This window comes from Artibeus jamaicensis, unplaced genomic scaffold (genome assembly GCF_021234435.1).
Source record: "Artibeus jamaicensis isolate MK-2021 breed Jamaican fruit bat unplaced genomic scaffold, CSHL_Jam_final contig_718, whole genome shotgun sequence".
Classification (NCBI taxonomy): domain Eukaryota; kingdom Metazoa; phylum Chordata; class Mammalia; order Chiroptera; family Phyllostomidae; genus Artibeus; species Artibeus jamaicensis.
The window spans coordinates 2,548,552-2,576,042 of NW_026521936.1; the positions used below are offsets into that span (position 1 = coordinate 2,548,552).

Consider the following 27,491-nt stretch of genomic DNA (forward strand, 5'->3'; position numbering starts at 1 on the left):
AAGACATTTAAGTTATACTGTGGTATAACTTAATGCCACAGTATACATTAAGTGATTTGTTAGAATGCTATGAATGTAGAATATGGAACTGTTCAATATAATTTTAAAGAACAGGTCAAAAAGATCGAGTCCAACCACAATTTTTTTGTCATCCATGGCAGTTTCCTATCAATCCTTCCTAAACTGAGAGGAACAAGAGCACCATTTACCCAGATGTGGGACAAGTGCAACGGGTTCACTAAGACACTTTGCTGAAGCAAGGTGTAGGAGGAAACCTCTCTATGAAATCGATATTGTACTCCTTGGGAAATTCAAGTAATGTGCACTTTTCAGAAGCATTTACTGCATAGCAGCAGTTTATTCAATAGCAAAACATTATTTTTTTTCTAGTTCTAAAGCTCTTTGTTTCTTCTTTATCCCTAAATCTCATCTGATTTGGTTATGGGTACAAGCAGGCTGGGAGGCCACTGTGCTGAGGGTAGGAAGGGAGAGCACGAATATTTTTGTGACTGTCTCCAAGATCTCCAACTGGTTATGAGAATAGATTATTAAGTCATAGAACCGGCCCCGGGCTTGTCCCCAGGGCTGCGTTTTAACATGATTAGGGGTTTTCTTTAAGTCATAATTATTCTCATTTTTTATTGATTGATTTTAGACAGAGAGAGAGAAACACTGATCTGCTGTTCCACCCACCCATGCACTCATTGGCTGATACTTGTATGTGCCCAGACCAGGGATGGAACTGGAAACGCTGGCATGTGGGTACGACACTCCACCAGCTGACCTACCCAGCCAGGGCTGTGATTATCCTTATGAATATGACGTCTGGCACCAGTGGGGGACAAATAAGCCGTAGGTACTGCTGTATTGTTACAGGTAAGGAAACCCAAGCTCGAGAAGGCTGACACCCTACTGAAGGGCAGAGTAGGGAACACCCTATTCTGATTAGGTTATGTTTGTAGGTCAGTTTGAACAGGTGCTTCCCTTCCCTGAGCGGGGAATTGGCTTCTACAGCGCCACCTGCCTGCAGGAGCACCAAACAACCTCCCAAGTCTTCCCGGGCTCTCTGGAGCTCTGAAAACTGTTATTAACGCAGCTAGGACACACTAACCGGGCTGACTCTTCCTTTTCTGGTTGACACAAGGTTGAATCTAAAATTGATCGCCATGTAAGTCAGGGATTCGGGTCATGCGTAATACTGTATTCTCCCACCTCAATGTTTGCTACTCCAGACTGTCCGTTCTCAACTCGAAATTGTGTGTGTATATGCCAGTTCACTACTCAACCACCTCCCGCCAGCCACCTGCTTAGGATGGTGGGTGTTCACTGTTTCGGGCAAGTTTTGGCTACATCAGCCTCAAGGCAACTCCCCTAGCAACTATGAGGAACTGGGAGGGGTGGGATGGGCAGTAAAGGAGGCAAACAGAAAGGTAAACTAATGGTGGGGGAAGGTTAGTTAGTAAAATTTGTTATTGAGGCGTCGATACCTGACTCTCCCACCGCTCCCGATGAAGGCAGCCCCTGGTCAACTGGAACGTGTACTGTTTGGGGAATGGACTGTAATTCCTTTCTTTTCTCCTTTTGGGAGCAGCTTCTTGTCCTGTGACTGCTGCACCTACACCCTCACATGTCACACTAGAGTGGGAAAAAATCTTTCTGCCCCTATAGTTCCAAATTTCTAAAGGAACTTTTTGGTGTACTTTTCCTCCTCCATTTGCTTGCCGTTTCTCCCAACTCTCTTCCTCCTACGTTTACAGCATATATGCACTTACCATTAATATATAACTTTTACCAACTGAAAGAAATAAAAGGACCAAAATCCTACAGAAAAATGGGCAAAAGGCTGGTATTTGTACAACTCATTTTCTCCCACTGCCTTCCTTACCTTCTACCCGCTGGACCTTGGGTTCTGTATCCTGGGAGATTTCTTTAATCCCAGTATAAGGTGTTTCATTTTAGCAATTACTTTTTCTTTTATCTTCCTAGAACTTGTATCTCTAGATATTTCCCTTTTCATAATATTGTTATTATTTATAATAACAGTGCTTTCTCTCATTTTTCTGAATACCCTTTAAAGAACCTTTTAAGATTTTATTTTCAGAAGAAAGGGGAAAGGAGGGAGACAGAGAGGGAGAGAAACATCAATGGGTGGTTGCCTCTCACACGCCCCCTACTGGGGACCTGGCCTGCAAGTCAGGCATATGCCCCAACTGAGACTTGAACCAGCGACCTCCATTTTTCGGTGAAAAGTTTGGTTCACAGGCCAGCGCTGAATCCCCTGGGCAACAGTGGATATTACATATATAACATTTGAAGCTAGTGTTCCACAGAAAATCATCTTTGATATAGTTTTCATAGTAATGTCTATTACACTTTCCTGAGTCTCATTTTCTGCCATCCCTTAGAATTTCAGGTCAGCCACTCTATGACATGAAACGTGAACTCTCTGAAAGGCAGGAATTGTGTGTGAAATACAGCCCTCTCCCTATAGCATAAACATTCTGTGCTCACAGAACCCTCACCTACCAAATGCAGCATTTTCCTGGATTTCCACTTGTATCGTGTATGCTTACAACATTTGCTTGAAAACGCCCCACACGAGGCTGTTCTTCCTGGCTGTTTCACCTGGACTTGGCTTTGCTGCCTGCTAAGCCGCTCGGTCCACGGATGTAAACTCGTCCACTCACTCCACTTCAAGGAGCGTCTCTGCTCCGGAACTCCCGAATCAGCACCTCCTCTCCCAAACTCTTCTCTGAATTCTAGTCCCACACATCTCGGCACCTTCAGTTTTGTGTGTCTGCAACTCAGAGTAGCCAACATTTTGCTGAAATCAGCAGCTCTTCCATGGGGGAAGAGTCATGGTCACGATGGAATCTGCTGTGGAAACTTCAGCACTCACATATACTGTGCTTCGGAGAACTCCTTCTATTATCATCCATTTCCAAATAAATCAGTCTACCCCAAATCTAATGCCCTATTAGGCCTGCAACCAAATTCACTGGACTTAACCCCCAGTTTGGGATCGTACCGTGAAAAGAGAGAAGGGGAGTTGACAGGTAGCAGCCGCCGCTGGATGGTTTTCTGGTTTAAATTCGAGCTCCAGATTTCAGAGCTAGCTAAGCATTTAGGGGGAAATTACCAGTTAAGGCGGCAGGAAGAACAAACAGGTCCTTTTATCCACAGGCAGCAAATGTAACTGTGATGATTTAAAAAGGGAAACCCTTTGTGGTTTCTCACGGGGCCAACATGTTCCATTCTGGCTCAGAACAGGGCCCCGTTGCTTAAAACCTGTGCAGCAGGGGCTGGGCCATGGCGACCCCCAGGCTCTCGCCACCCACTGGTGGCTTCGGACCTGCAGCATCTCAGCTCCAGTCGGCCTCCATCATGGCGAACAGCTGGCTGACCCGCCTCTGAATGTCCGGGCCACTCGGGGCCCGGTAGGATCCTGTGTGCACCCGGACGTGCTCAGCCAACCTCGACTTATAGATGAAGCCCTTCCCGCAGTAGCCACAGGCAAAGGGCCTCTCGGGCCTGTGTATGCGCTGGTGCCTCAGCATGTGTCCCCTTTCCCGGAAGTTTTTGTCACACTCGGGGCAGTGGAAAGGTCTCTCCCCTGTGTGCAGGCCTTGGTGGCTGAGCAGCTGTGCCTTCAAGCGGAAACTCTTGTCGCACTTGGGACACTGAAAGGGCTTCTCCCCCGTGTGTGTCCGCATGTGCTCCACGAGCTTGGACTGCCTGGTGAAGCCCTTGCCACACTCCGCACAGGGGAACGGCCTCTCCGCGCTGTGGGTGCGCTGGTGGGCCTTCAGGATGCCCTTCAGGCGGAAGCTCTTGTCGCACTGGGGGCACTGGAAGGGCCTCTCCCCGCTGTGGACACGCAGGTGCTCCCGGAGCTTGCACTGGTGGGTGAAGCCCTTGCCACACTCCGCACAGGAGAACGGCCTCTCCCCGCTGTGTTGCAGCCGGTGGACTTTCAGCAAGCTCTTCAGACGGAAGCTCCGCTCGCACTCCGGGCACTGGAAGGGCTTCGCGTCGCTGTGCAGCCGCTGGTGCCTCACCAACTGTCTCCTCTGGCAGAAGTCCCGGCCACACTCGCCACACCAGAAGGGCTTCTCCCCGCTGTGCACCTGGGTGTGCTCGGCGAGCTCACACTGCTTGCTGAAGCCCTTGCCACACTTCCCGCAGGAGAAGGGTGTCTCCCCACTGTGCCCACGCTGGTGGGCCTTCAGCAGGCCACTCAGGCGGAAGCTCTTGTCACTCTCCAAGCACGGGAAGGGCTTTCCTCCTGTGTGCACCCGGACATGGCTGGCAAGCGCGGCCCTGGCAGAGGATCCCTTGTCGCATTCTGTGCAAGAGAGTGGCTTCTCCCTGGAGGGGCAGTGCTGCAGGACGACCTCCATGCCCTCCGTCAGGTGGCAGTGCTCCTCACGAGCCGGACAGGGGCCTGGCCCCTCTCCAGAGTGATCACTGCTGGGCTCGAAGGCCCCAGCGCCCTCTCTGTGGGAGCCTGGCTCTGCCCTGCTGTCCTGGCCCTGGGGGCCCTGCGTGCTGTTGTTCAGGAGGAAGCACTTGTCGCACCTGGAGAACTGGGCAGGACTCAGCAGTGGGCTCCTCCCCGCGTGTGCGGGCAGATGTCCCAGCAAATCCTGCTTCAGGCGGAAGCTCCTTCCACATTCGTGACATCTGGAGCGCCTCTGTCCCCGAGGGGTGCTACACGGATGCTGTGGATCAGCTGGTCTGCCCGGCTTCTCCCAGGCCCCACACAGCTGGTCCCTTGAGCGGCTTCTGTGGTGCTTCTCTAAGGGGTTCTTCTTCCAAAAGCTTTCCCTGCAGACAGGCTGGGGGGGCGGGGTGCCCTCCCTGGAGGGCGCTTCCTGGGGGTCTGGGGGACCCCGAGCTGTGGGGTTCAAGATTCCATCTCTTTGTGGGAGCTCCCTGGAGTGGTGGACTGCTGGGAGCAGAGCCCGTGGATTGCGTCTGTCTGGCTTCACGAGGGCAACACCTTGGTCGGGTCTGAAGGAAATGCCTTTGCTTCTTCCCGATAAGGGTTCAGAGCAACGGGGGCTCTCAAGAGGCTGCACCTGCAAGTGGCGTTCGGGTTCTCTGGGACTCCTGGCCTGCTGGCTTCCTGATCCTGAAACCAAAAATCCGTCGGAATTCCTGTCTACGACATGACTAACTGCCTATGGCACCTGTAAGGGGGCCCGTACCAGGGACCTGTGCTGGCCTGCGGACCCGTTTCCACCGGGCTGCACTCTCCCGTGACCAGCAATTTGGGGCGGGTCTGCTGAAACTCAGCCGAACACACTTCCTTAGAATAATACCAAAAGGAGGGGAAGACCGGCCACGGGCAGAGGGCCGGAGCTCGGGAGCCGACTGCCTGGGCTCGAAGCCACATCTCCATGGCAGCGCCCGTCAAGCTAATCGCTCTGGGCTTCAGGTCCGTCTGCAGAAACGGGGCGGTGAGACTGTGGGCCAATTACAGGGGTTCGCGTGTGCAGAGTGCTCAGCGCGGGCCTGGCGTGCTGCACCCGCTCTGTGAACATTCCCCACGGTCAGGCCCCGGGACCGTCAGGCTCACCCCGCTGTGATGCGCAGGCACCCCGGAGTCTAGGAGGGACGGCAGTGGTGTTCCTGGGCGGCCCTGACTGACCTGAGACTCTGTGGGACCCACGAGCGGTCCCCAAGCCGGGCAGCAAGGCCTCGTCTCGTTCCTCTCTCATCACACTCTCCTTCCAGAACCCACGCCCCTAACCGCTAGCCACAACTGCCTTCCTCTAGAACACAGCAGACAGCAAGCCTCAGCCCAGCCGAAGGAGGAGACCAGCTCGGAGAATGAGAACTGAGAAACCTGAATCTCAGTTAAGGACAGGGCTGACTTCTTCCTACTTACCCCAGAACTGCTGCCCCTCAACAACTGCGCCAAAATGCAGATCAGCAGGGTTGCAAGTTATGGTTCCTGATTTCTGTGGTTCTCCTAACTTCCTGAAGAGCTCTGTCCCCTGTTCAATCCGGGATATCAGTTCTGGTTTGGGAAGTCCGCCATCTGCACAGAGAAGCCAAATGGGAACTTGGTTTCCTCGAGTGAGACATTTAAGGCATACTGAGCAGTTTTTCAATTTCTTAAAATTAACTCAGGACAGTGTATGAGAAAAGGTGTGAAAAACCAGATTATAGCCCTGGCTGGTGTGGCTCTGTGGATTGAGCACTGGCCTGAGAACCAAAGGGTTGCCGGTTCAGTTCCCACTCAGGGCGCCTGCCTGGGTTGCGGGCCAGGCTTGTGAGATGCAACCACGCATTGCTGTTCTCTCTCTCTTTCCTAAAGTTCCCTTCCTTCCATTCTCTTTAAAAATAAATAAAATCTTAAAAAAATAGTTTTAAATAAATAAAAGTATTTTTCCAAATATAAACAAAACAATATTCATTTACATAACATCAGAAAGAGTAAAATCCTTGGAAATAAATTTAATAAAAAATGCAAGACCTGTACAAGTAAAATATTGTTGAAAAAAAATTAAATCCTAAATAAATGGAAAGATACCCATGTTCATAAATTGAAGAGCTGGTTGTTAAGACGACAATATTCCCCAAATCCAATCTACTTTTTTTTGGTGGGAATGGGGGGGCTAGGGGGAGGGTAGAAATTGACAAACTGATCCTAAAAGCAACAGGAATCAAAACAGTGTGGTCGTGACACAAAAACAGACACACAGATTGAGAAAATAGAGAATTCAGAATCTAGAAATAAATGGACATTTATGGGCAACTGATCTTCCAAAAGGCTGCCAGGAGAATCCAATAGGGCAAAAATAGCTTTTTGAACAAACAGGGTTGGGCCAATCGGATAACAATATGCAAAAGTGGGTTCCCACCTCCCACCCTATAAAACGACTATCTCAAAAGAGGTCAAAGGCCTCAATGTAAGGGCTTAAACTAGAAAACTCCTAGAAGGAAACAGGGGAGTGGCTCTGTGACTCGGGATTAGGCATCTGTTTCTTTGATACAGCATCACAAGCTCAAGCAATAAAAGAACAAATAAATTCGACTTCATGGAAATCGAAAGCTTCTGTGCTTCTAAGGACACCAGGAAACCCACAGAATGGAAAAAATAGGCGCGAATCATGTATCTGATAAGGGCCCAGTATGCAAAACAAGAAGAGAACACATCTAATTCGACAGTAAAAAGACAAAGAGCCCAACGTAAAAGTGGGCAAAGTATCTGAATAGACATTTCTCAGAAGAAGGTAAAAGAAGACACTCAGCACGACGACCCACTGAGGAAGCGCAGACGCAACCACGAGGGCGCGCCACTGCGCACACACTTGATCTTGATGCTTGGGGCATTCTATTTGAGGGGCACATGGTTGATGACATGAGATGACATTTACTGCTCTGTCAACTCAACCACTGGTTCTTCAGTAATAATGAAAATACAGTAATGTAATGTCTTAGATGATGTGTTTCAGGAACACTCTACAGATAGAACCTGGAAAAATTATGCTAACGAAACAAAATATAAATGTCAGAAACCTTGCCATGTAGAGGAAACAGTATGGCAGTCGGGAACTGGCAGGAGAGGGGGAAGGAGGTACAGGAGAACTAGCTTCCCTATCTTCACACACTGAAGGAGCCAGGTGATGTGATGTCAAGTTGAAGGCCCATAATCTAGAAGTTCATCGTTCAAGTTATAAAGGCATGAAAAAAATGGTCAGAATCTGGGGAGAAAGGGAAAAAACAGACAGAAGAATGGCAGCCTAAGTGACATAATGCCCCACTTCGCATAGTAATGAGTTCGTTAATGAAGCTTAAATGTGAAAAATCAAGAGAGAGAAGTGTAAGCATGACAGTTAACGTGGACCGGAGACAAAAGCAGTGAAAACTAGAATAGAAATGGTTAAACGTGGTTGCCTTTGGGGAACGAACTGAGTGAGGGGGTAAGCATTCATTCAGCAAGAGAGTGGTATCATCTGATGCTTTTCTGAAAGGCCTGTTTTTTTTAGATTGATAATAAAAAGAAACACAAAAGACCCTGTCAGCAGCAAGACTAAAAAGAACACCCACTCCCACAACAGGGCACAGACAGCCCAGGGGACAGCAGTGCCAAGATCTGCCTGCAGGGAAAGGACCGCGAGCTCTTTGGAGGCACAGGGACATGGCCCGAAAAGCTGAGAGACTCAGACACCCGAGGCTGGAGGATGCAGGCACCTCCTGGGTATGAGCTACCAGGCATGCGCCCGAGCGGACAGTCCTGGAACCTGACAGCGTGCAGTGACCATGTGCCCTGGGACGCACTTCTCCGGTCACCCCTAACCACCTCACATTCCATGCTGTCTCCAGTATTGTCACATAACAATGTCCACCCTTGCGTAAGGAGTAGCAGTGCTGATGGAAGTATCAACAGAAGAATTCGGGGTGAAAGTGCCTCGTGGAGTTAATTTCTGAGAATTCTGGCTACCTGACAGGTAGGAACATCCAGTGACTGAGCCCTTTTCCAGGACCCAGGTGCAGACTTACCCACCACGCTGACCACTGCTTACCTAGGGAAGCCAGGATCTCATAAATGGCTCTCATCACATGCTTGTAAAGCTCCTTCTGCCAGGCCTCTAGTCTCTGCCATTCTTGCTCCGAGAAGTAAATGGCAACATCCTCAAAGGTCAGAGGGAGCTGAAAGGAAATGCATAACGCACACACAGTCATGACTGCGTCAAAGTGACTCCAGCTCCTTCTCATCATTTAGAAGACTCTGGGAGTGGACGCCGCTTTTCGCCTGTGTGGCAGCTTTGCCCTGGGGAGCGGCTCCTCCTCTGCCCCAGGTAGGTGGTGCTGGTGTTGACCACAGCCCCTTCCACGTTCCGAAAAGGATCCAGCACGTTCACCTTTGCTAATAGGATGAAACACGTCATTGTACCCCTGCCAGCACGGGAATGTCCTAAAGACTTAGTATGTTTTTGCCAATGTCATGGGTAAAAAAATTTGTATTTCATTGTTTTACTATGCATTAATCTGTTGGCTCATCATCCTTTTCATACTTCTTTGGGGGAGGGGGTCCTACATATCTTGGTGCATACCTGTCCATACCCTTTGCTCTCATAGTCTTAGGGTTAATAACTCTGAGTAGCAGATGCTTTCTCCAGTGTGTCAATTGTAACTTGATCTCATCCTCTGCTATTCTGACCCTTTCATTTAGTTCAAAATCTGTCTATTCCATAGTGTTTCCAGCTTTTTCTTTCCTGCCCATCAAAAGTTTATACAAACGTTCTAATTTTTTAACACTTAGATTGGCAGTTTAGTTGTATAGATGCGATTGGCACCTTTATTGACATCCACATGGAGAGCCGATCACACGGCACTACTAGTAAATCCACCACTCTCTCTGCGGACTGAAATACCAGCCTTCAGCCTCTGCATGTACAGTTCACCTTGAAACACCCAGCCCCAAAGCAGCGGAAAAACTATGCGTAACTTTTGACTCCCCCAAAACTTCAGTCATCCCTCAGTATCCATGAGGGGTTGGTCCCAAGACCCCTCAAGGATACCGAAATCCGCACACGCTCAAATCCTTTATATAAAATGGCGCAGAACAAGGCATAAGCCGGCCGCCTCCACCTGCAGATGCCCAACTGAAGATCGAAAATACTGCTTTTCACTGCAGTTAATTGAATCCATAGATGTAAAACCCAGGGATACAGAAAGCCAATTGTGTATTTACTGAATAAAATATATGAGTAGAAGTGGACTATGGGGTTTAAACCTGTGCTGTTCAAGGGTCAACTGCACTTGATTTCCATGTATGTGAATCTACAGATTCTGTTAAATCATCACACGTACCTGATTCCAATACCTATGCAATGCCGTAATCCTGGGGGGCGAATCCTCCCTCCCGCTTTCTTTACCAAGCTACTGTTGTGAGCTCCTGGAATATTTATTCTTCCTTATTAACTCCAAAATAATGTCTTTTAAAAAGCATATTGGTACTGTTTGAATTGCACTAAATTATATATGCATTTAGGAAAGATTGATCTCATCTAGGAACATGTTCTACCACTCCCTTCATTTGGCCTTGCTTGATAGTCTTTAATAAACTTAAGAATTTTCCTCATAAATGTACTGAATCTGTTTTACTAACTTCATTACTGGCATTCTGTGATTTTTCCAACAACTGCAGAGGGAACCACATCCGTCCCTCAATCACTTCTAGGATTGAAAAAGCAGTGATTTTTGTAAACTTGCTTTGTACACAATTAATGTAGCACATGTGTTTGTCAATCCCAACAGCACTAAATTTTTGGTGGGGTACAATCATAATTCTCCAGTAAAATAATGTTTTCCATCTTTTCTCAAAGTACACTGCTTTTTTCGTATATTATCATACTTGTTAGTACCTCCTGTGCAGCTTCAAGATTTAGTGTCCGGATTTGGAAGCCTTGGTCTATTCTAGAATTATAAACGATATTCTGAATTCTACATAACATTTTTATAGCTTTATCAGAACAAGAACTTTTCTCATATGAAACTTATTTCTCATAACAAAAAGGGACACAATTCTTTTTCCAAAATGATTATTCGACAGACATAAAATATACTGACTAGTCTGTTCTTTTACCATTGATTTGGGATCATTTTTTATAACCTAGTTTTCCATTTATATTTGGGTACATTTTTGTTCCACTGGCAAATCTGCCTATTCTTGCTCCATTACTGCACCGTTTCTTAGTTTTAGCAAATATTTTGCTATTTAAAAGGGCATGGCCATCTACCACCACCTCCATCATTTTTTACAGAAAGTTGTCTTGACTTCTCTTGTCCATTTTCTCTTCTACATAAACAGAAGAAATAGTTTGCCAGACTTAACACAGATTCTATTGGGACCTTGATAGGAATACACTGAGTATATGGATTAATTTGGGGAGAACTGGATCTCTAAAACATGGGCTCTTCCCTCCCAGAAACCTGCTATGTCTTTGATTTACCTACATATTTCATGCACTTTAATAAAGTTTATAGTTTTCTTCATATAGATATTATAGAATGATTGATTGGTTCATTCCTAGCAATTTTAGAGTTTTAGTTGCTACTGTGAGAACTGAGTAGGAATATCCAAAATGCACACGTGAACACCTTGCAGTGCCTGTCTGACCCTGTATGATGAGCCCCACCTTCCCACACCTGGTGTTGTAACCTGCTGATTTCAGATACTCTTCCTTCCACGACTTCACCATAACTCACAAGCCCCCTCCTTCTTACACCCACTTTCACAGCAAATTTCAGGTAGGTCTAAAGACATTATTTCTCAATCACTTAACATGCATAAAACAGCTGTTCTATTAAGTTCCCATCCTTTATTTTTTGGTCTTTAGAAAAAAAAGTAAATTTATTTTAGAGAAGGAAAAGGGGGAGGAGAGAGAGAAATATCGATTTGTTGTTCCACTTATGGATGCATTTGTTGGTTAATTCTTACATATGCCAACACTACCTGGCCAAGGCTCCTATCATTTCTTTTTAACATGTAGCTGACAAACTTTTTTCTATATTATTGATTTTAGAGACAGAAAAACATCAGTTTGTCACTGCACCCATTCGTGCGTCCACTGGTAGATTGCTGCATGTGCCCTGACAAGTGTTTTGAGTGTTGTGTGTCCTACACCATTTCTCCCATAAGCTACGGTTTTTATTGCATGGTTTTGCCTGGCATTGTGATTTTTAGAATTGCATGATGTATTGTAGCAGAATCAAATGCCTGTCTTTATCTCTGTTAAATATAATTATCCTCCTCTGTAAATTCCTTATTAAAAAAATTTTTTTTAGGCCCTGGCTGGTGTAGCTCAGTGGATTGAGCGCAGGCCTGTGAACCAGAGGATTGCGGTTTGATTCCCAGTCAGGACACATGCCTGGGTTGTGGGCCAGTTCTCAGTGGAGGACACCTGAGAGGCAACCATACATGGATATTTCTTTCCCTCTCTCCTTCCCTTCCCCTCTAAAGATAAATAAATAAATAATTTAAAAAATTTTTTAAATTTATTTTTAGAGAGAGGGGAAGGGAGGGAGAAAGACAGGAAAGAAAACATGATGTGTGAGAGAAACATCAATCAAGTGACTCTCTCAAGCCCCAAACTGGGGACCTGGCTATGCTCTGACTGCGAATAGAAAAAGTGACCCTTCAGTCTGCAGGCTAATCCACAACAGCCAGGGCAATCCCTTACTTTTGTTTATTATTTTTTTACAACCTTTAAAAAAGACTTTATTCATTTATTTTTAGAGAGAGGGGAAGAGAGGGAGAAGGAAACATTAGTGTGTACTTGCCTTTCTTCACACACCCCCATCTGGGGACCTGCCCTGCAACCCAGGCACGTGACCTGACTGGGAATTTGAACTGGGAACCCTTTGCTTTGTAATCTGGTGCTCAGTCCACTGAGCCACACCAGCCAGGGCCAATTCCTTACTTTTAAACAAATGTCTTTCAAAAATGTTCAAAAAGCCTTCATTGTTTATGACTTCAATTTTCAGAAGTTTAAAAATCCAGAAAAATAACAGAACATTATAACAAACATCCTTGTATTTACCATGGATTTTATAAATTTAACATTTTTTCATCAAATTTCCTTTTAATAAATCAGAATGTGACACATGAAGTTCAAGTCCTCTTGGTCCCCTCTTCCATCTTGTTCTCACCCTCAAGTCCTAGCTTCTTCCCTACGGAGGACAGAGGAGTATAATGAATGTGGTAACTCTTCAGTCCATGCTTTTCATTTTTAATATGCATACATATCTATAAATAATACTAGGGCTTTGTCTATTATAGAAAAATAATCATATTACAACTTGGATTTTCCATTCAATATTTTGAGATCTGCCCTTTTTGATAGAGAACAGATTTATTGTCATTTTCTATAGGGTTCCATTGTCTGAATGTCACAATTTTTAACCATTGTCCACTCACCGTTTTCAGCTCTGTGAATTGCCTGTTCATATCCTCTGAATGTATTTTTACTAGGTCACCTGTCTTCATTTCTAGGGTTTCTTTATATAATTTGTACATTGAGTGTTAACTACATTAGATTGCAAATGCTTTTTCCGAGTGTGTCTAAATTTTTAACTTTATTTATGCTGTTTTATACTAGACATCATTTTTGTAATTTTGATGTGAATATATCAACCTTTTCTTAAGTTACTTTGATTTCTGTGTTTTATGAAATCTTTTTCTACACTGAGGTTATTCTACATTTTCTTCCAAAAGAAGTTTCACTTGTTTATGTTTGGACTTTTAATATATATAAAATGCAACTTATTAATGGTACACAGTAGTGATTACCTCAATGTGTTCCTCCCCCACCAAATGGAAAAAGCGGTATAGCTCCCATTTATCTATCATTTCATCTATTAATGTACTGCATTATATTTTCTATACTTAATCCAAGGAATTATGTCTTTTGTTGAGATGAACAGTAGTTTAAAATCAACGACCTCATGAATTCGTTTAGGACTGCGCCTAAACGCTCAACATGAAGTTTATACAGGATAACATCATACAAATAATGGCCACTCCCTCTAAACCACGGTTTCAACAAAATGCTAATGAAATAATATGTACTCCAGTTTTTATGTCCACTTCTACTCCTTCCAACGTACCCTCGCCATCCTTCCTTCGGACACTCAACACAAACTCTGACACGTTAGCGGCTGAATGCTGGCATTTAAGCCGCTGCCAAGCATCGCTTCAACCGGGCAGAATCTTAAATCTTTCCAAACACTAGCTCTGAATTCAACAACGAAAGCTGGCTGAACTGTGTAACACACGTTGCCGGCCCCACTCTTCCTTCCGTCCTTTTCCTTGTCCGCCCGCTGCGCGCCCGGGAGCCCCCGGCCCAGGTTCGGCCAAGTCCACGCTCGGCTTCGTTCAGATGTTTGGCCACGGACCACCGCCACGAGCGGCGATCACCAGCTCCGTCCAGAGTCGGACCCCACAACCCAAGTCTAGGGGGACCCCAGACGGCGCCCCACGTGCCCGCCGCCGGCCCGCCAAACTGGACACCGAAGGCCCGCCCTGCTCCTGGGCGTCCCCTCAAGACATCCCTCTTACCGAATCCGGCGCAGCCATGGCCCTTCGTGATTCCGCCCGGCCCCCACGGCCGAGCAACAAAACCACCACCCAAAACCAACACGGCGGCCACCAGCCACCGCCTCCCGCTCCGCCTCCACGCGCAGGCCCCGCCCCAGTGCACGCTGGGAATCGCGGCCAGGCCACGCCCCGTCCACCACAGCGCCCCCCGCGGCCCGGAGGAGCGAACGCCGCACGCGTTGTGAGTACCTGCACCGGCGCCCCTCCCGCTGCCAGGTTAGCAGCCACCGCGGGAAACGGACCCCTTCACTCTCTTGGGGGCTCAAGGGTAGCATACAGACAGAGGCGAGTTGAAAGAGTTGGAGGGGGACAAAGACCGAGGCAGCAATGCAGAGTCAGCTGGAAATGGATGGAGAGGGGACAGGGACGGGGACGCTTCAGAGATGGAGACATAGAGGCAGGGGTTTACAGCCCTGACTGGTGTGGCTCAGCTGGTTGGGCATCATCCCACAAAGCATCATCCCTTCAGGTCAGGGGTTTGATTCCCGGCCAGGGCACATGCCTGGGTAAGGGGTTCGGTACCCCTGTTGAGGCATGTACAAGAGGCAACCAATTGGCATCAGTGTTTCTCTCCTACCCTTGCCCTCTTTTAAAATAAGTAAAATCTTTTTAAATTACAGATATACACAGCCCTGGCTGGTGTGGCTCAGTGGATTCAGTGCCAGCCTGTGAATCAAAGGGTCACTGGTTCGTTTTCTAGTCAGGGCACATGCCTGGGTTGCAGGCCAGGTCCCCAGTAGGGGGCACATGAGAGGCAACCACACATTGATGCTTCCCACTTTCTCCCTCCCTTCCAACCTAAAAATAACTAAAACCTTTAAAAAGTAAAAATTACAGATACATAAAATGAAGCAAATTTAAGACAAGTAAAAGCTGCCCATAATTCTGACAATGTAAGTGCTCTAATTTTTTCATGTAACTCCCAGTCACTGTTACAGAAATAGTTTCCCCCCTCCAGCCTCTCTACTCGCTACATCAAATGTTCTGCAAACTTCAGTTTGCACGAAATCACCTGGGAAAGCTGTCACTCACTACCTCTGGGGAGGGTCCGCCTGGTCTGCGTTTTTACCATGTATCCAGGCAAAGGCAGAGCTGTCCTGAGGTTACAGGACATCTGGCCCATACACCGTGGCACAGGCCACAGCAGAGTGTCATTTCCTTTGCACAAAGGCACCATCGACTCGGCCAGAGGCTTGCACCTGCAGAAACACACCACCCAGAGGAGGCACCGCTGCTTGCGGTTTAGACGCCGACATTCATTCATTGGGCGCCCTTAATCCCAGCGGACTGACTCGGGTAGCTGACCACAGGTTGTGCTACAAAGACAGAACATTTACTTGGGCCCTGAAGATCCCTAAGGAAGGAAACCTTTATGTTTCTGTAGGAATCATGTTAAAGATGGACAGTCCACGAGGCAGACAAAGGTTTTCTGGGACAAGCTGAAGAACTGCCTTCTGAAAGAGTAGGTCATGGAATAAAAAACGGGAGCAATGTTGTGGACTGACAACATTTTTCCCTCTGTGTTTAACTCAGGGATCCCAACATTAAGGCGCTTCTTGGGGAATTGATACACTGCTGGACACGCCGAGGGGTTAGGGGTACACTGCCGCTTGTTACTCACAATGGCGGATTTTTAGGCGATTCAGATTAATCCAGGAGGAATTAACACCTACGTGGCCATCATTTAAGAAATCTGATGGTAAACGACATTTATTCTGAGCGATGTAGAGAAATTCCCCCCAGACACAGTTGCCCTCTTACCATCTGAGAGAAAATGAAAATTCACAATGAGAGAAAACGGAAAACTCCCATCAAACAAGGCAGCCAGATAATGGAAAGCACACTGAGGTGTTTGGGGGAAACAGTTCCGTCTGTTACATTTGTTCAGAGGCTGCGAGTTCAGAATGTAATGAAGGAATTGACCATGATCTTGGATGACACATCAGTGGATGAAATAGCAGAACAGAATCAAACGTTCTTTCTGCTACTGGCAGACCTTGCCCATGGCGATTACAGAGGGCAGATGACTCTCATGCCGGGATTATTTGGAACCTTTTTGAAGGAGGTGTCACACCCTGCCTACTATGCGCCTGGCCCATGTGTCTGAAGCCAGGGTTCTGTGAATTCTTCACCCTGCCTCAGGCAGAGCCAACATATCTGCAGGCCCACCTAACAGCTGCCACTGCCCCCCAGAGATACTCCCCAGGCCTGGGGGATTCGGAGGGGAGGTGGAGGAGCTCACCTCAGCCCCACACTGTGGACAACTTGAAAGTAGCCTCAACTGATAAGCAGGTGAAGAACAGTCTAGTCCTCGCTCAGAAATGAGCAACTCGGCTCTCGGCTTCATCTTCCGCCTGATACACCAAGCAAGGTACAGACTTTGCTGCTCCAGATGGAACCCTCGGTGACCTTTCTAGCTGGTGCTCAGAAGAGAGGGTGCCGTTCTGGAAAAAGAATAATTATGGCCTAAGAGTTACAAGTAGAGTTGAGCAGGACTAGCAACTCTGCTGAGTCAGAATCAACAGCCAGTGTGTGAGTGGAAGTGTAAAGTGTATTAATTATACACCACTGTTAATAAGAGGGGGTATAGCTCAGGGGTAGAGCATTTGACTGCAGATCAAGAGGTCCCCGGTTCAAATCCGGGTGCCCCCTCGGAGAGTCTCTTTTTCCTCCTGGAGCTGAACTGACAAAGTCACTTCAATGGAGAAGGCACTCTAGTCCCCCCTTTATGGCATCTCTTCTGATTCAGGACCCAGTCAGGCACTGGGCACAGCCGAGAAGGCCAAGGACAAGCCCAAATCCATCCCCAAAGCCTCCTTCCAGGGTCTGTTTCCTGGCACCCCAATGAGACCAACTTCAGTACCACCCATGGTCCAGTCCAGACACAAAACCTGAGCCAGTTCTTCCAACAGGAGGTGATGCAGATTATCACTAACGAGCATGTCCTGTAGCTTCTGCAACAAACTACCGCAGGTGACATAAACAACAGGAATGTAGTGTCTCACAGTCCTGGATGCCAGCGTCTGAAATGGAGGTGTCAGGGGGGCCGGGCTCTCTCCAAAGGAGCTAGAGGAGGCCCCTTCCTGGCCTCCCTCCAGCTTCTGGTGTTTGTTGGTGACCCCGGGCCTTCCTTGGCTCGTAGATGCATCACCCAGGCTCTGCCTCTGTCTTCAGCCTGAGTCTCTTCTCTTCCTAGGACACCCATCACGTTGGAGTAAAGACCCATAATATTTCATGTTAACCAATCCCACTACTTCAGATAGAGACAGGAAGGGAGAGAGAGATCAATTTGTTCTTGAACTAGCAATGCATTCACTGGTTGATTCTTGCATACACCCTTGGGGATTGAACATACAACCTTGGTACAACCTTGGCATATTGGGAGTCCCATCTTTGAGGGGCTCCAGGCTGGGTCTGGCCACAGGGACTTGGAGTCTGTTCTCAGGTGCTCAGCACAAACCCACTACACAGATGTGACTGTTGGTCCTTCCAGCTGTCACGGCTGCTCTCCAGGTGACTGCCCCGCTCCAGGGCCTGAGAGTGGAGAGGCTGTGGAGCTGTGGGAGGAGGCAACCTGTGGCTTCTTCAAAGTGGGGGGATGAGTTAGCAGTAAAGCAGGTCTGGCAACTGAGCCGAGCCACATGGAAGGGGCATCTGGGGCAGGAGCTCTGGGTGTGGCTGTACAAGCAAAAGGTGCTCATCGGGCCCCACTGGTATGGCAGGGGGTATAGCTCAGGGGTAGAGCATTTGACTGCAGATCAAGAGGTCCCCAGTTCAAATCTGGGTGCCCCCTAGCATTTTAGTCTCAAAGGAGTTTCATTTTTCTCTCCTCTTGCTGAATCTGGTCTCTGAGTCCTCCTGCAAATGGTGAAGAAGCAGGGGAACCCGTCCCACCCACCAGTAGGGCTGCTCTGCTCAGGTGATGTGTCTGTCCAAGTCCTCTGATCTTCCCACTGTCCCCTGGCCTGGTCCTCTGCTCTCCAGTGTGAATGTGATCTCCTGGCTGAGGCTGCGGACCTGGCCTTCACTGTAGCCAGAGAGAAATCTGAGATCCCCTGTAGAGGAACAAGAGCTGGACTGCTGGTCGGCTTGTCAGCAGTTGCCCAGGAAGCCAGAGGTGGCGCAATGCTGCACCGGGTGTGTTGAGAAGAAACAAGAGTCAGCTCTGAATTCTATTCCCAGCTAAACTGTTCTTCAGGGACAGACAAAGCTGAGCGCTCACCACCAACAGACTCTCACTAAAGAGAATTTTAAATATATACTTTTGAAAAAAGAAAAACGACCCCAGATGGGAGGGCTGAGTTACAAGAAGGAAAGTGGAACAAGGAAATTGTAAGATACGTAAGTAAATCTAAAATCCCTGATCATACAACACAATATCAATGTCTCATTATAAGGTTTTCTTTTTAAGACAGAACTAAAGTAATGGTTAACAACATATAAGGAATGGGGTAGAAGAGTTTAGGTGTTTATGTCATTTTGGAGAAAGACAAAGATATTTAGATTTTCTAACTTGCATGCAATACTTTTCATGATATCATTTTGAAGGTCATGGTGTTGGCGTGCCCCCTCTCGGAAGCACACGTCTGCCTTCCCAGCCCCTTCCTCTTCCGCCCTGGTACATCCCCTTTGCCTTTCTTTCTCTGAAGTTCCGAGGGCCCTTCTTCCATTTCTGTAAACTGTTTCCTGAGCAGACACAGCCCAGCTGGCTGACTTCTATTGCCGTTGTAAGTTGTTAAACAAACTTGTTCTTATCCTTGGAAAATAAACAAACAAACAAACAAACAAATAAATAAAGGTTGTGATTTTGCCAAGTTAAAGGGGGGAAGGGAATGTGAGGTCTGTGCTAGTAGTCTTGCTAAGCACTCGTTAAGTCTAGCAATTTATTTGTTGATTGTTTAAATTTCCTACAGAGAGGCTCCTATCATCTTCAAAAATGCAAATGTTTTCTTTCATTTTATCCAAATCCTTGTATATTTGTATGTCTTTTCCTTTCCTGATTGTGCTGACGAGGACCTCCAGTACAGTGTGGAATAAACAGGTGGACACTGACCATCTCGTCTCATTCTGATTTCAAATGAAAACATTTCAACATGGCTCGGTTACATCCGTGCTGCGGACTATCCATTTCGTAAACGGCCCTGATCAAATTAAGGATGTTTCTGTTTCTGGCTTGCAAAACCGTTTTTATCGTGGAATTTTGCTGAAACCCCCTTTTTGGCATCTGTTGAGATACCCACACAATCGTTCTCTTTTACTTTCTTAACGGGGTGAATTACTTTTGTTGCTTTTTGTAAAATTAAACACGCTTTGCATTCCGGATGTAAATCCCACTCAGTCATGAAGTGCTATCATGTTTGTATATCTGTGGATTCAGTAACATCGTATTTTATTTAATTTTTTTAGTGGAATTGGCCTTTACATTTTTTTCCCCCTGTACCTGCTGGGTTTTGGTATCGAGGTTGGGGTTGGGGCTCAAGGCCTCGCAAAAGGGGCTTTCAGATGTGCTCATCTTTTCTCCTCTCAGGAAGATCTTTATGTAAAATAGTTATTATTTCTCTAACTAGGTAAAAACTCATCCAACTATCTTATCTGAATTTTTTTTTTTTGTCTAAAAGTTTCAAAGAAATGGTTTATTGGAGCAACTGTTTAAAACTTAGGGGACTGTTTGGCTTTTCTGTGATTCCTGAGGCCACTTTGGGAGGCGGGAGGGTCCTGTCTCTAGTTCCTGCAGATTTTTGGCAGAGCGCAGTGGTCAAGTCTGTGGACTTGGAGGACATAATGCAGGAGTTAAAATTCTGGGTCCTGTCAGAGCAACTTTGGGGTAGCTGTTTAACATTCTCAGCCTCAGTTTTGCCACATGTGAAATGGGCCTAAAAGTAGAAATGAGCAGGAGAATTCTTAGTTTGTGTAGCTGTTATGGGGATTAAATAAAATAATATTTTAAAAGTACATAGAATAGTGCCTGCCACATGGTAAGTTCTTTGTACATGCGTGTTAAATACATTTATTTTTTTGTATGTTATTTTTCATAATGATCTGTATTCATTATTTTAAAGTCTAAAGACTCCACAATTTCTCTTTTTGATTCCTGATATTGGTCATGATTCTTGTATGTGCTCTGACCAGGGACCCGACCCAAAACCTTGGTGTGTCAGGTTGGGTCCCTATAGCTCAGGTTCAGCTCTAAACACCCGGGCCACCCAGCCATGGCCTTTTTTCTTTTCTCCAATGCTACTCAAACTCTATGTTTTCCTCTAAATGCCAATTTAGTGTCCATCTACGAATGAGTGAACCTGGATGGCATCATGCCAAGTGAGACAAGGCAGAAATCTCCCCACACCCTAAAAAGGTAAATAGTGTATGGTATTACTTACATGCAGAAGTTTTTTAGAAAGTCAAACTCAGCCCTGGCTGGTGCAGCTCAGTGGATTGAGCACTGGTCTGCGAACCAAAGGGTCACTGGTTCAATTCCTAATCAGGACAAATGCCTGGGTTTTGGGCCAGGTCCCCAATGGGGGGTATTTGAGAGGCAACCACATGTGGATGCTTTTCTCCTTCCTTTCCCCTCCATCTAAAAATAAATAAATAAAAAATATTTTTAAGTCAAACTTATTGAAACAGAGGGGAGTTTGGTGGTTGCCAGGGGCTGGGAGTGGGGAAAGTGGAGGATGCTGGTCAAAGCGCACCAGCTTTGGGCTGTAACGTGAGCAAGTTTCAGGGAGGCAATACACAGCACGGTCACTACAGTTAGTAACGCCATCTTGTGTACTCGAAACTTGCTATGGGCCCCGGCTGGTGTGGCTCAGTGGACTGAGCACTGGCCTGTGAACCAAAGGGTCACTGGTTCGATTCTTAGTCAGGACACATGCCTGGGTTGCAGGCCAGGTCCCCCGGTAGGGGGCGTGCAAGAGGCAACTGATCTATGTTTCTCTCACACATTGATCTTTCTCTCTGTTTCTTTCTCCCTCCCTTCCCCTCTCTCAAAAAGTAAATAAATAAAATATTTTTAAAAAGGTGCTATGAATAAATAAATAAGTTGCTATGGGCATAGATCTTAAGCATCCTCATCAAAGAAACAAAAAAGGTAACCGTGTGAGGTCATGGGTATGTTAATTAATTGGATTGTGCTAATTATTTCACAATGTGTGTATACACACACACACACATACCTCACATTATCACACTGTACACTTTAAGTATATTACAGTTTTGTTAATTATACCTCAATAAAGATAGGGGCAGAAACTAACAGAACATTTTAAATTATTCATAATGTTTTTCTATTAACTAATGAGGACAGTATATAAAAATTTCCCACTCTAAGTTTAGGTTCATTTATTTCTCTTTGTTATTCTATCAAGCTTTTGCCTTACATATTGTAAAACTATGTTACTAGATACATAAAAATGAGGAATTCTTATATCTTCCTGGTAAATTCAGTATCTTATTATTAATAAGTAATTTTTTAATCCCTAGTAAATTTGTGTCTTGAAGTCTAGTTGGTCTGTTTTTTAATTAATAATCTGCAAGTCATATATTTTTTTCATTCTTTGGTTTTTAAATCTTCCTGAATTCCTACGTTTTAGATGTAAATAGAATACAGTTGTTTTTTTAATCCAGTATAACAATCTTTGTCTTTTACCCTGTGGCATTTAATTTTCTTTTAATGTAATTGCTGATGTATTTGTATTGAAATCTACTTTTTTTCTACCACCTGATTTTGTGCTTTCAATTTATGTCATGCATTTGTCTTCCTCTCCTTCTTCCTTGTTTGATTGAAATTTTTATAGTGCCATTACCACCTCCTGCCAGTTTGAAAAATACAAATGCCATTCCTTCTATTTCAGTGTTTACACTAGAAACTCCATATGGGTAATTATTTCTCCAAGCCTGTGGTTATCCCATAATTTTGCCCTCTTCCAGGCTAATACAAGCCCCTTAAACGACCTTATATTTATTCAGATGTTCACTATTTCTTAGAGATTTTCTTCCTCCCTACATCCCCGCCCCTCCACCCACATAATTTCCCTGCTGCTTAGAAGGTTCCCTTTAGAATTTCCTTAGTTCTCGTCTGATGTGGATGAAGTTTTTAGTTTTGGTTTGTCTGAAGTTGTCTTTATTTTACTTTTCCTCATGAAGAGTATTTTGCGTGGGTGTAGAATGTTCCATTTGCGGTCATAGTATTTCAGGACACACAGTTCCACTGCCTTCCAGCTTTCCCTGTTGCTGGGGAGAACTCAGTTGTCACTCTCACTGGCACTCCAGTGAAGGTGGCGAGTCTTCTCTCCATGATGCTGGTTTTCCTGCAGTAACTCTAGGTACGGATTTAATTTTGTTTCCTGTGTTTGAGGCTCCCTGGGGTCCCTGAGTGGGAGGACTGATCTTTCATTCGTTGTGAGGTTCCCTCCGGCATGGTCTCCTCAGACCCTGCATCGACCTCATTCTCCCTCCTTTCTTCTCCCTGGACTCCATCCGAGTGGACGGCAGACCTTCTCCCTGCACCCTCTGTAATCGTCACTCTGTTCTGTTCGCCACACTTTGACCTCTCCATGTTTTATAATTGAAAAATGAACACCTCCTTCCAGTGTTCCAATTCCCTGATTTTCTCTTTGGCTGAATCTATGAATTGAGCAGAACACTGATATATTAAGTTTTTAATTTTTGTTATTGCATTTTAGATGAAAATGTTCTATGCCACTCTGTTTTCAAAGCCTCATAGCTACTTTCAAAGCTTTCTCTTTCCCTACTGAAGTCTGGCTGTTGGCTTCCTGAACACAGCTAGCTCTTTGCAGCAGCCAAGCGCTCCGCGCTTCCCCATGGCCATGGCCTCAACAACAGCCGCCAGGTGACCAAGAACATGAGGCAGCTGAAGCATAGCCACCACTGCAGGCACCTCACCAAGTACACCAAGTTCATGCGGGAGGTGGTTGGAGAGGCATATGGCTTCACCCCCCATAAGTGGCATGCCTTAGATCCCTAAGGGCAGGAGGGCCCTGAAATACATCAAGAAAAGTGTGGGGGACCCACAGTTGTGCCCCGAAGAAGAGGAAGGAGCTGAGAATGTCCTTGCAGCCATGAGAAAGGCAGCAGCCAGCAAGGACTGAGCCCCATCCCCTCTGTGTGCAATAAAACCTGGTACTCAACAGTGTTTCTGGTAGTTCTAATAAGAAAAGTTCCCATGCTTAGTCCTGTGGTCTGTGGCTCCTATTGATTTTCCTTGATGGTTATTTGATAGTTAACCTTGACTATGTGTTGACATTGGATTCAAAGCTTTATTTGTAGCCCTGGTGGGGTGTCTCGGTTGGTTAGAGCATCGTCCCGATAGGCCAGGCTGCAGGTTCGATCCCCAGCCAGGGGGCACATACAGAAGTCAACCAATAAATGCATCAGTTAAGTGTAATCACAAACTGGTGTTTCTCTCTCTCTCTTAAATCAGTAACTAAATAATTTCAAAAACTTTATTTGTAGAGTTAATTTGAGGCTGGGTGGAGATAATACTGTCCTCCATTTATTTTTGTCTTTTCTCTTTCTCAGGTATCTGTGGGAGTCTAGCAGTCAAGATACTTCAGTACAATTTCAAGGCTTGAGTTTTGGAAGCGATTCCGATGGCACTAAACCAGCCACAAATTCTCTGTTTTCTTCCAGTTCACCCTCACCCTACAGGGTGCTAGCTTAAAGCCAGAGAGGGTTTTACCAGTGTCCCTACTGCAGGTGGCCCCGAATTCTGGCTTCTTTCCTCCCAGTCCTGAGCGGCTTCCAGAAGTTCGCTCAGCCTCTCCACAGCCTCTTCTGGACCAGAACCACACGCACAGACAAAGCAGCTTCTAGAGCGGAGCACGAACTTCCTGTCTCTCTGTCCTTTTCAAATCTCCACCTAGTATTTCCTGTTTAACCAGTCAGCTCTTTGATGCTCTCAATGAGATGTTTCCAATGTTTTTTCAGCGTTTTTATTTGTCCTCATAGGACAGATTGTTTCAAATGATTTTGTTCATTAAGGAAGGTGGGGATCCCTCTCCAGGATTTTTTACACCCCTTATGTCTTTACTACATTCGAATTAAAAAATATCTTATATAAAGTAGAATCTACTCCTAAGCGTTTTCACCGAGGACAGACTGACCTAGAGTGAAAAAGAAAAAGGGATAGGACAGACAGGCGAGGGAAGGGTCAGGGGTCAAGTTCGTGGCAAGGGCAGCTCCCTTGAGAATCCGGAGTCAGGCAGAGCCTTCACTGTTGACGGGGCTCTCACATCCTCACGGTTGCCTCTGGGAAGCAAGCGGTAGGAGCGAGGACAGAGAGACAGCCTTCTTTCTGGAGATTACAGTGAGGCTGAGGAAATGAGACATTAAGGGAAAAAAAGTGAGGTCCCCACACAAGCCATGAGGGGCAAGAGTCCTGTGTGGTCTGGGTCAGCTTCACCAGCCTCTTCACTTTAATGAGACTGCAGCAGCTGCTGTCTGGATGATGGTCCAAATCCTCAATTTTTATCAGTTTTTATCAGAGTGGTCAGATGTGGGAGGAAGAGGCAGAAATTTCAGCACCAGCTTCAGGAACTAAAGGAGTCCAAGAAGTAGGGGGCACCCGGATTTGAACCAGGGACCTCTTGATCTGCAGTCAAATGCTCTACCCCTGAGCTATACCCCCACTTACACATACATGTTCATTAACACCTTTTCACCCACGGCACTGCACCCAGGATAGCTACGTGTCTACACGTCAGTGTTTTTGCTGCGTGTCCCAGAAGTGGCCAGTCCTCTCACTCCAGTCCTCTCTCTTGTCTCCCCTTCTCCAGCCTTCACTGGCTGTCCTCCAGCCCTCCTCTTCCTCAGGCTGTGGGAATGGCACCAGCCTTTACACCGGAAAGGCCATTTGAGTCTATCTCAGTGTCTCTACCTAAGCCAGCACACACTCCTGAGGACAGTCCCGGGCAGTTCGGGGTCTCCAGTGACCCTCCCACTCAGTGCAGGGAGAGCCTTGTCCTCATCCCGAGGCCTCGGGAAGGGCACTCCTGTTCTGGACACGGAGCATGTGCGGCGCCAGGCCCTGTCATTCACGGTGAGGACACAGAGACTTGAAATATCGTCCTGGCTCCTCAAAGACTCTTAGTCCCACAGGAGACAAACCCCTGAGCCATGGTATTCCCACAGGAGGGGCAGAAGGCCAAGAAGAGAGCCGGGGGAGCAGAACTGAAGGAGCTACCCTGCCCGGGGAGTCAGGAGGGCCTTCCTGGAGGAGGTGGACCAGGAGGGGTTTGCTGGAAGAAGCTGGAGAGGCTCTGGGGCCAAGGGAGGAATGAGACCAAAGACCAGGCGTGTCTGGAGCTCAGTGAGGCTCCAGGCTCGTGCCACACAGGAGGTGTGTGCCCTCCGACCCAGGAAACACTTTGGAAGTCCGGGTTCCTGCCACAGCAAGAGCGGGACTGAGCCACTGTCCCGTGGGGAAGGCCTGTGACACAGCATGACAATTTATGACCTCAGTTAATGCTCACAACCACTTTTCTGTTGTCCAATTCTAATGCAGGTTTGGCCAGGATGGGCCCAGGGAGCACCTGGGACACAGCACAGGCAGCATGGGGAGCAAGGGGCCATGGGGGTCTTGTCCATCGGGGTCTGGGCAAGAGCTGTTACTGGCCTCCTCATTCACTACTTCATACTAAAGGTCAGTTTGGCAAGGGGGCGTCCGGACTTGAACCAGGGACCTGTTGACCTACCGTCACATGCCCCGCCCCCAGGCTAGGGCACGCCCCTTGAACTGTGCCCCTGGCTGCTGATTGTGGACACTCGCCGCCCAGCTGCAGGGAGCAGGCAGCCAGCACCGTGACACCCTGGCTCCACGGCCGTCACTCCCTCACCCGTCCGCCTGTCAACTCCTACTGGCCACCTTCCATGTGCTGGACTCACCTTCCCTCCTTCCCTTTTCTCTCCCTCCTTCTCTGGCTCCGCTCCCCTCTGCTACTGCTGTTCTGTCTGCCTACGGTGGACAGTCACCGGCTTTCCCAGCCCGAGACAGGCCTGGGCCCCTCCTGCCCTCCGCACTGGCCACTGAGGGGCAGGGCAGTCTCTGCGTGGACAGAGAAGCACGTCTCGGACAAGCGGCTGTCCAGGACACCACACCCTGAGACAGACGGCCCCTTTCTCCCCTTCCGCCGTCTGCTTCAGCCACTCAGCCTGACCGACACTGTGGAGGGAAGCGGTGAGCTCGCCCTGTTTTTATTGGAATGTCGTCCCAGACATACACCTAAGTCACGTGATCAACCCCTGACCCAGGCATGTATGGGAAGCAACTGACAGATGCTTCTCTCTCACATCTATAATATTTCTCTCTTCCCACTTCCTCCGTCTGTAAAATCAATGAAAACATGTCCTTGGGTGAGGATTTCAAAAGGAAGAAAGAAAAAGGTGAACCAGCTCCAGATTCCCTTTCAAGGGGGAAAAACTTGAGGTGGGGTGAAGGCTCTGGCTTGTGGGCCCCCAGGGCATGGAGGATCGGTTCGGCTTCACCACAGAGCCAGCATGTGAGCAGGGGGATGAGGAGGCGCAGGAAGGAGGCTGTCCTCTCATCAGAGAGGCTGGCGCTGGTGTGGGGCACATCCGGAGAGAGCCCCCCCTCCCCTCGCCATAATGGAAAAGCCAGAAAAGGTTTGGAGTGCTCGCTCAGTTCCTAAGGGACTTTAACACGGGGACCCACCTTTGTTTGTTTGTTTTACAAACGAGGAAGCCAAGACCCAGAGCTGGCAGTGAGTCCCGAAGGTCCGCTCTGCTCCCGCACCACGCAGGGTCCCTTGACTTATTTCGCAGAAAAGAACCTTCTGTGAACACACATTGGGTGTCAGCACTCACAAGGCCTCTCCAGGGGCGTGGCACATGTCATGCTACGGAAAAAGGAAAGGGGGCGCTAGTGCCTTGAGATTTCTCTTGTTTGGCTTTCAAGAGCACTTGCGGTGACCCAGGACACCAGCGTGGGCAAGCCGGGCCCAGGAACTCGCTGCCCGAGGCATCGCCAGGAAACACCTGAGACCAGCTCTTGCTGCTGAGGGTTAAGATCGGAGCAGCTACACTTGTACCACATCCTGTTTGAGCCCTTGCCGACAGCCAGCCCAGTCGTGGGGGGCCCCTGGAGAGGGCTGGGGGTACCCGAGAAGACAAGCAGGCTCCACGGCAGGGAAGCGCGGCGCCCCCCCTTCCCAAGCCCGGCAGAGCCTGGCTGCACTGTCACTGACCTGCACACTCACTCCTGCCCCAGAGACGACGGTGACGTTACCAGCTGCCCCCAACTCTGCTCATGACTTTGGGAGAGGTGTGAGGGTTTGGGGGGCGGGACAGCAGGAAGCAGCACAGCCAGGGACCCTGAATGCACCTGAATGCTGTCCACTTC

General features: G+C 47.4%; 1 protein-coding gene and 3 non-coding genes across 5 annotated transcripts; 2 read left to right on the forward strand and 2 right to left on the reverse strand.

The window, feature by feature from the left end:
• Window positions 1-2,070: 2,070 nt before the first annotated feature.
• Window positions 2,071-14,196, reverse strand: LOC128628375 (zinc finger protein 786-like). Of its 2 annotated transcripts, XM_053671947.1 has the most exons (5): window positions 14,078-14,196; window positions 12,561-12,690; window positions 8,538-8,664; window positions 5,894-6,046; window positions 2,071-5,134 (listed from the first exon to the last, which is right to left on the reverse strand). In XM_053671947.1, the coding sequence occupies exons 2-5, from the start codon at window positions 12,561-12,563 to the stop codon at window positions 3,363-3,365; spliced, it is 2,055 nt and encodes a 684-aa protein (XP_053527922.1). In that variant the 5' UTR covers window positions 12,564-12,690; window positions 14,078-14,196; the 3' UTR covers window positions 2,071-3,362. The 2 variants fall into 2 exon arrangements, with proteins under 2 accessions (XP_053527922.1, XP_053527921.1); XM_053671946.1 differs by lacking the exon at window positions 12,561-12,690.
• A 2,500-nt stretch (window positions 14,197-16,696) lies between these two features.
• TRNAC-GCA (transfer RNA cysteine (anticodon GCA)) lies at window positions 16,697-16,768 on the forward strand. The gene has a single exon. It is a non-coding gene; the product is annotated as a tRNA-Cys (tRNA).
• A 1,069-nt stretch (window positions 16,769-17,837) lies between these two features.
• TRNAC-GCA (transfer RNA cysteine (anticodon GCA)) lies at window positions 17,838-17,909 on the forward strand. The gene has a single exon. It is a non-coding gene; the product is annotated as a tRNA-Cys (tRNA).
• Window positions 17,910-24,689: 6,780 nt separating this feature from the next.
• On the reverse strand, window positions 24,690-24,761 carry TRNAC-GCA (transfer RNA cysteine (anticodon GCA)). Its single transcript has one exon. It is a non-coding gene; the product is annotated as a tRNA-Cys (tRNA).
• Between the last annotated feature and the right edge of the window lie 2,730 nt (window positions 24,762-27,491).

Coding starts and splice junctions, on each gene's coding strand:
- LOC128628375 (XM_053671946.1), bottom strand. Junction 6,047..8,537: donor TGAGATCCTGGCTTCCCTAG/GTAAGCAGTGGT, acceptor TTCTCTGTGCAG/ATGGCGGACTTCCCAAACCA. Junction 5,135..5,893: donor TGAGGGGCAGCAGTTCTGGG/GTAAGTAGGAAG, acceptor TTTTGGTTTCAG/GATCAGGAAGCCAGCAGGCC.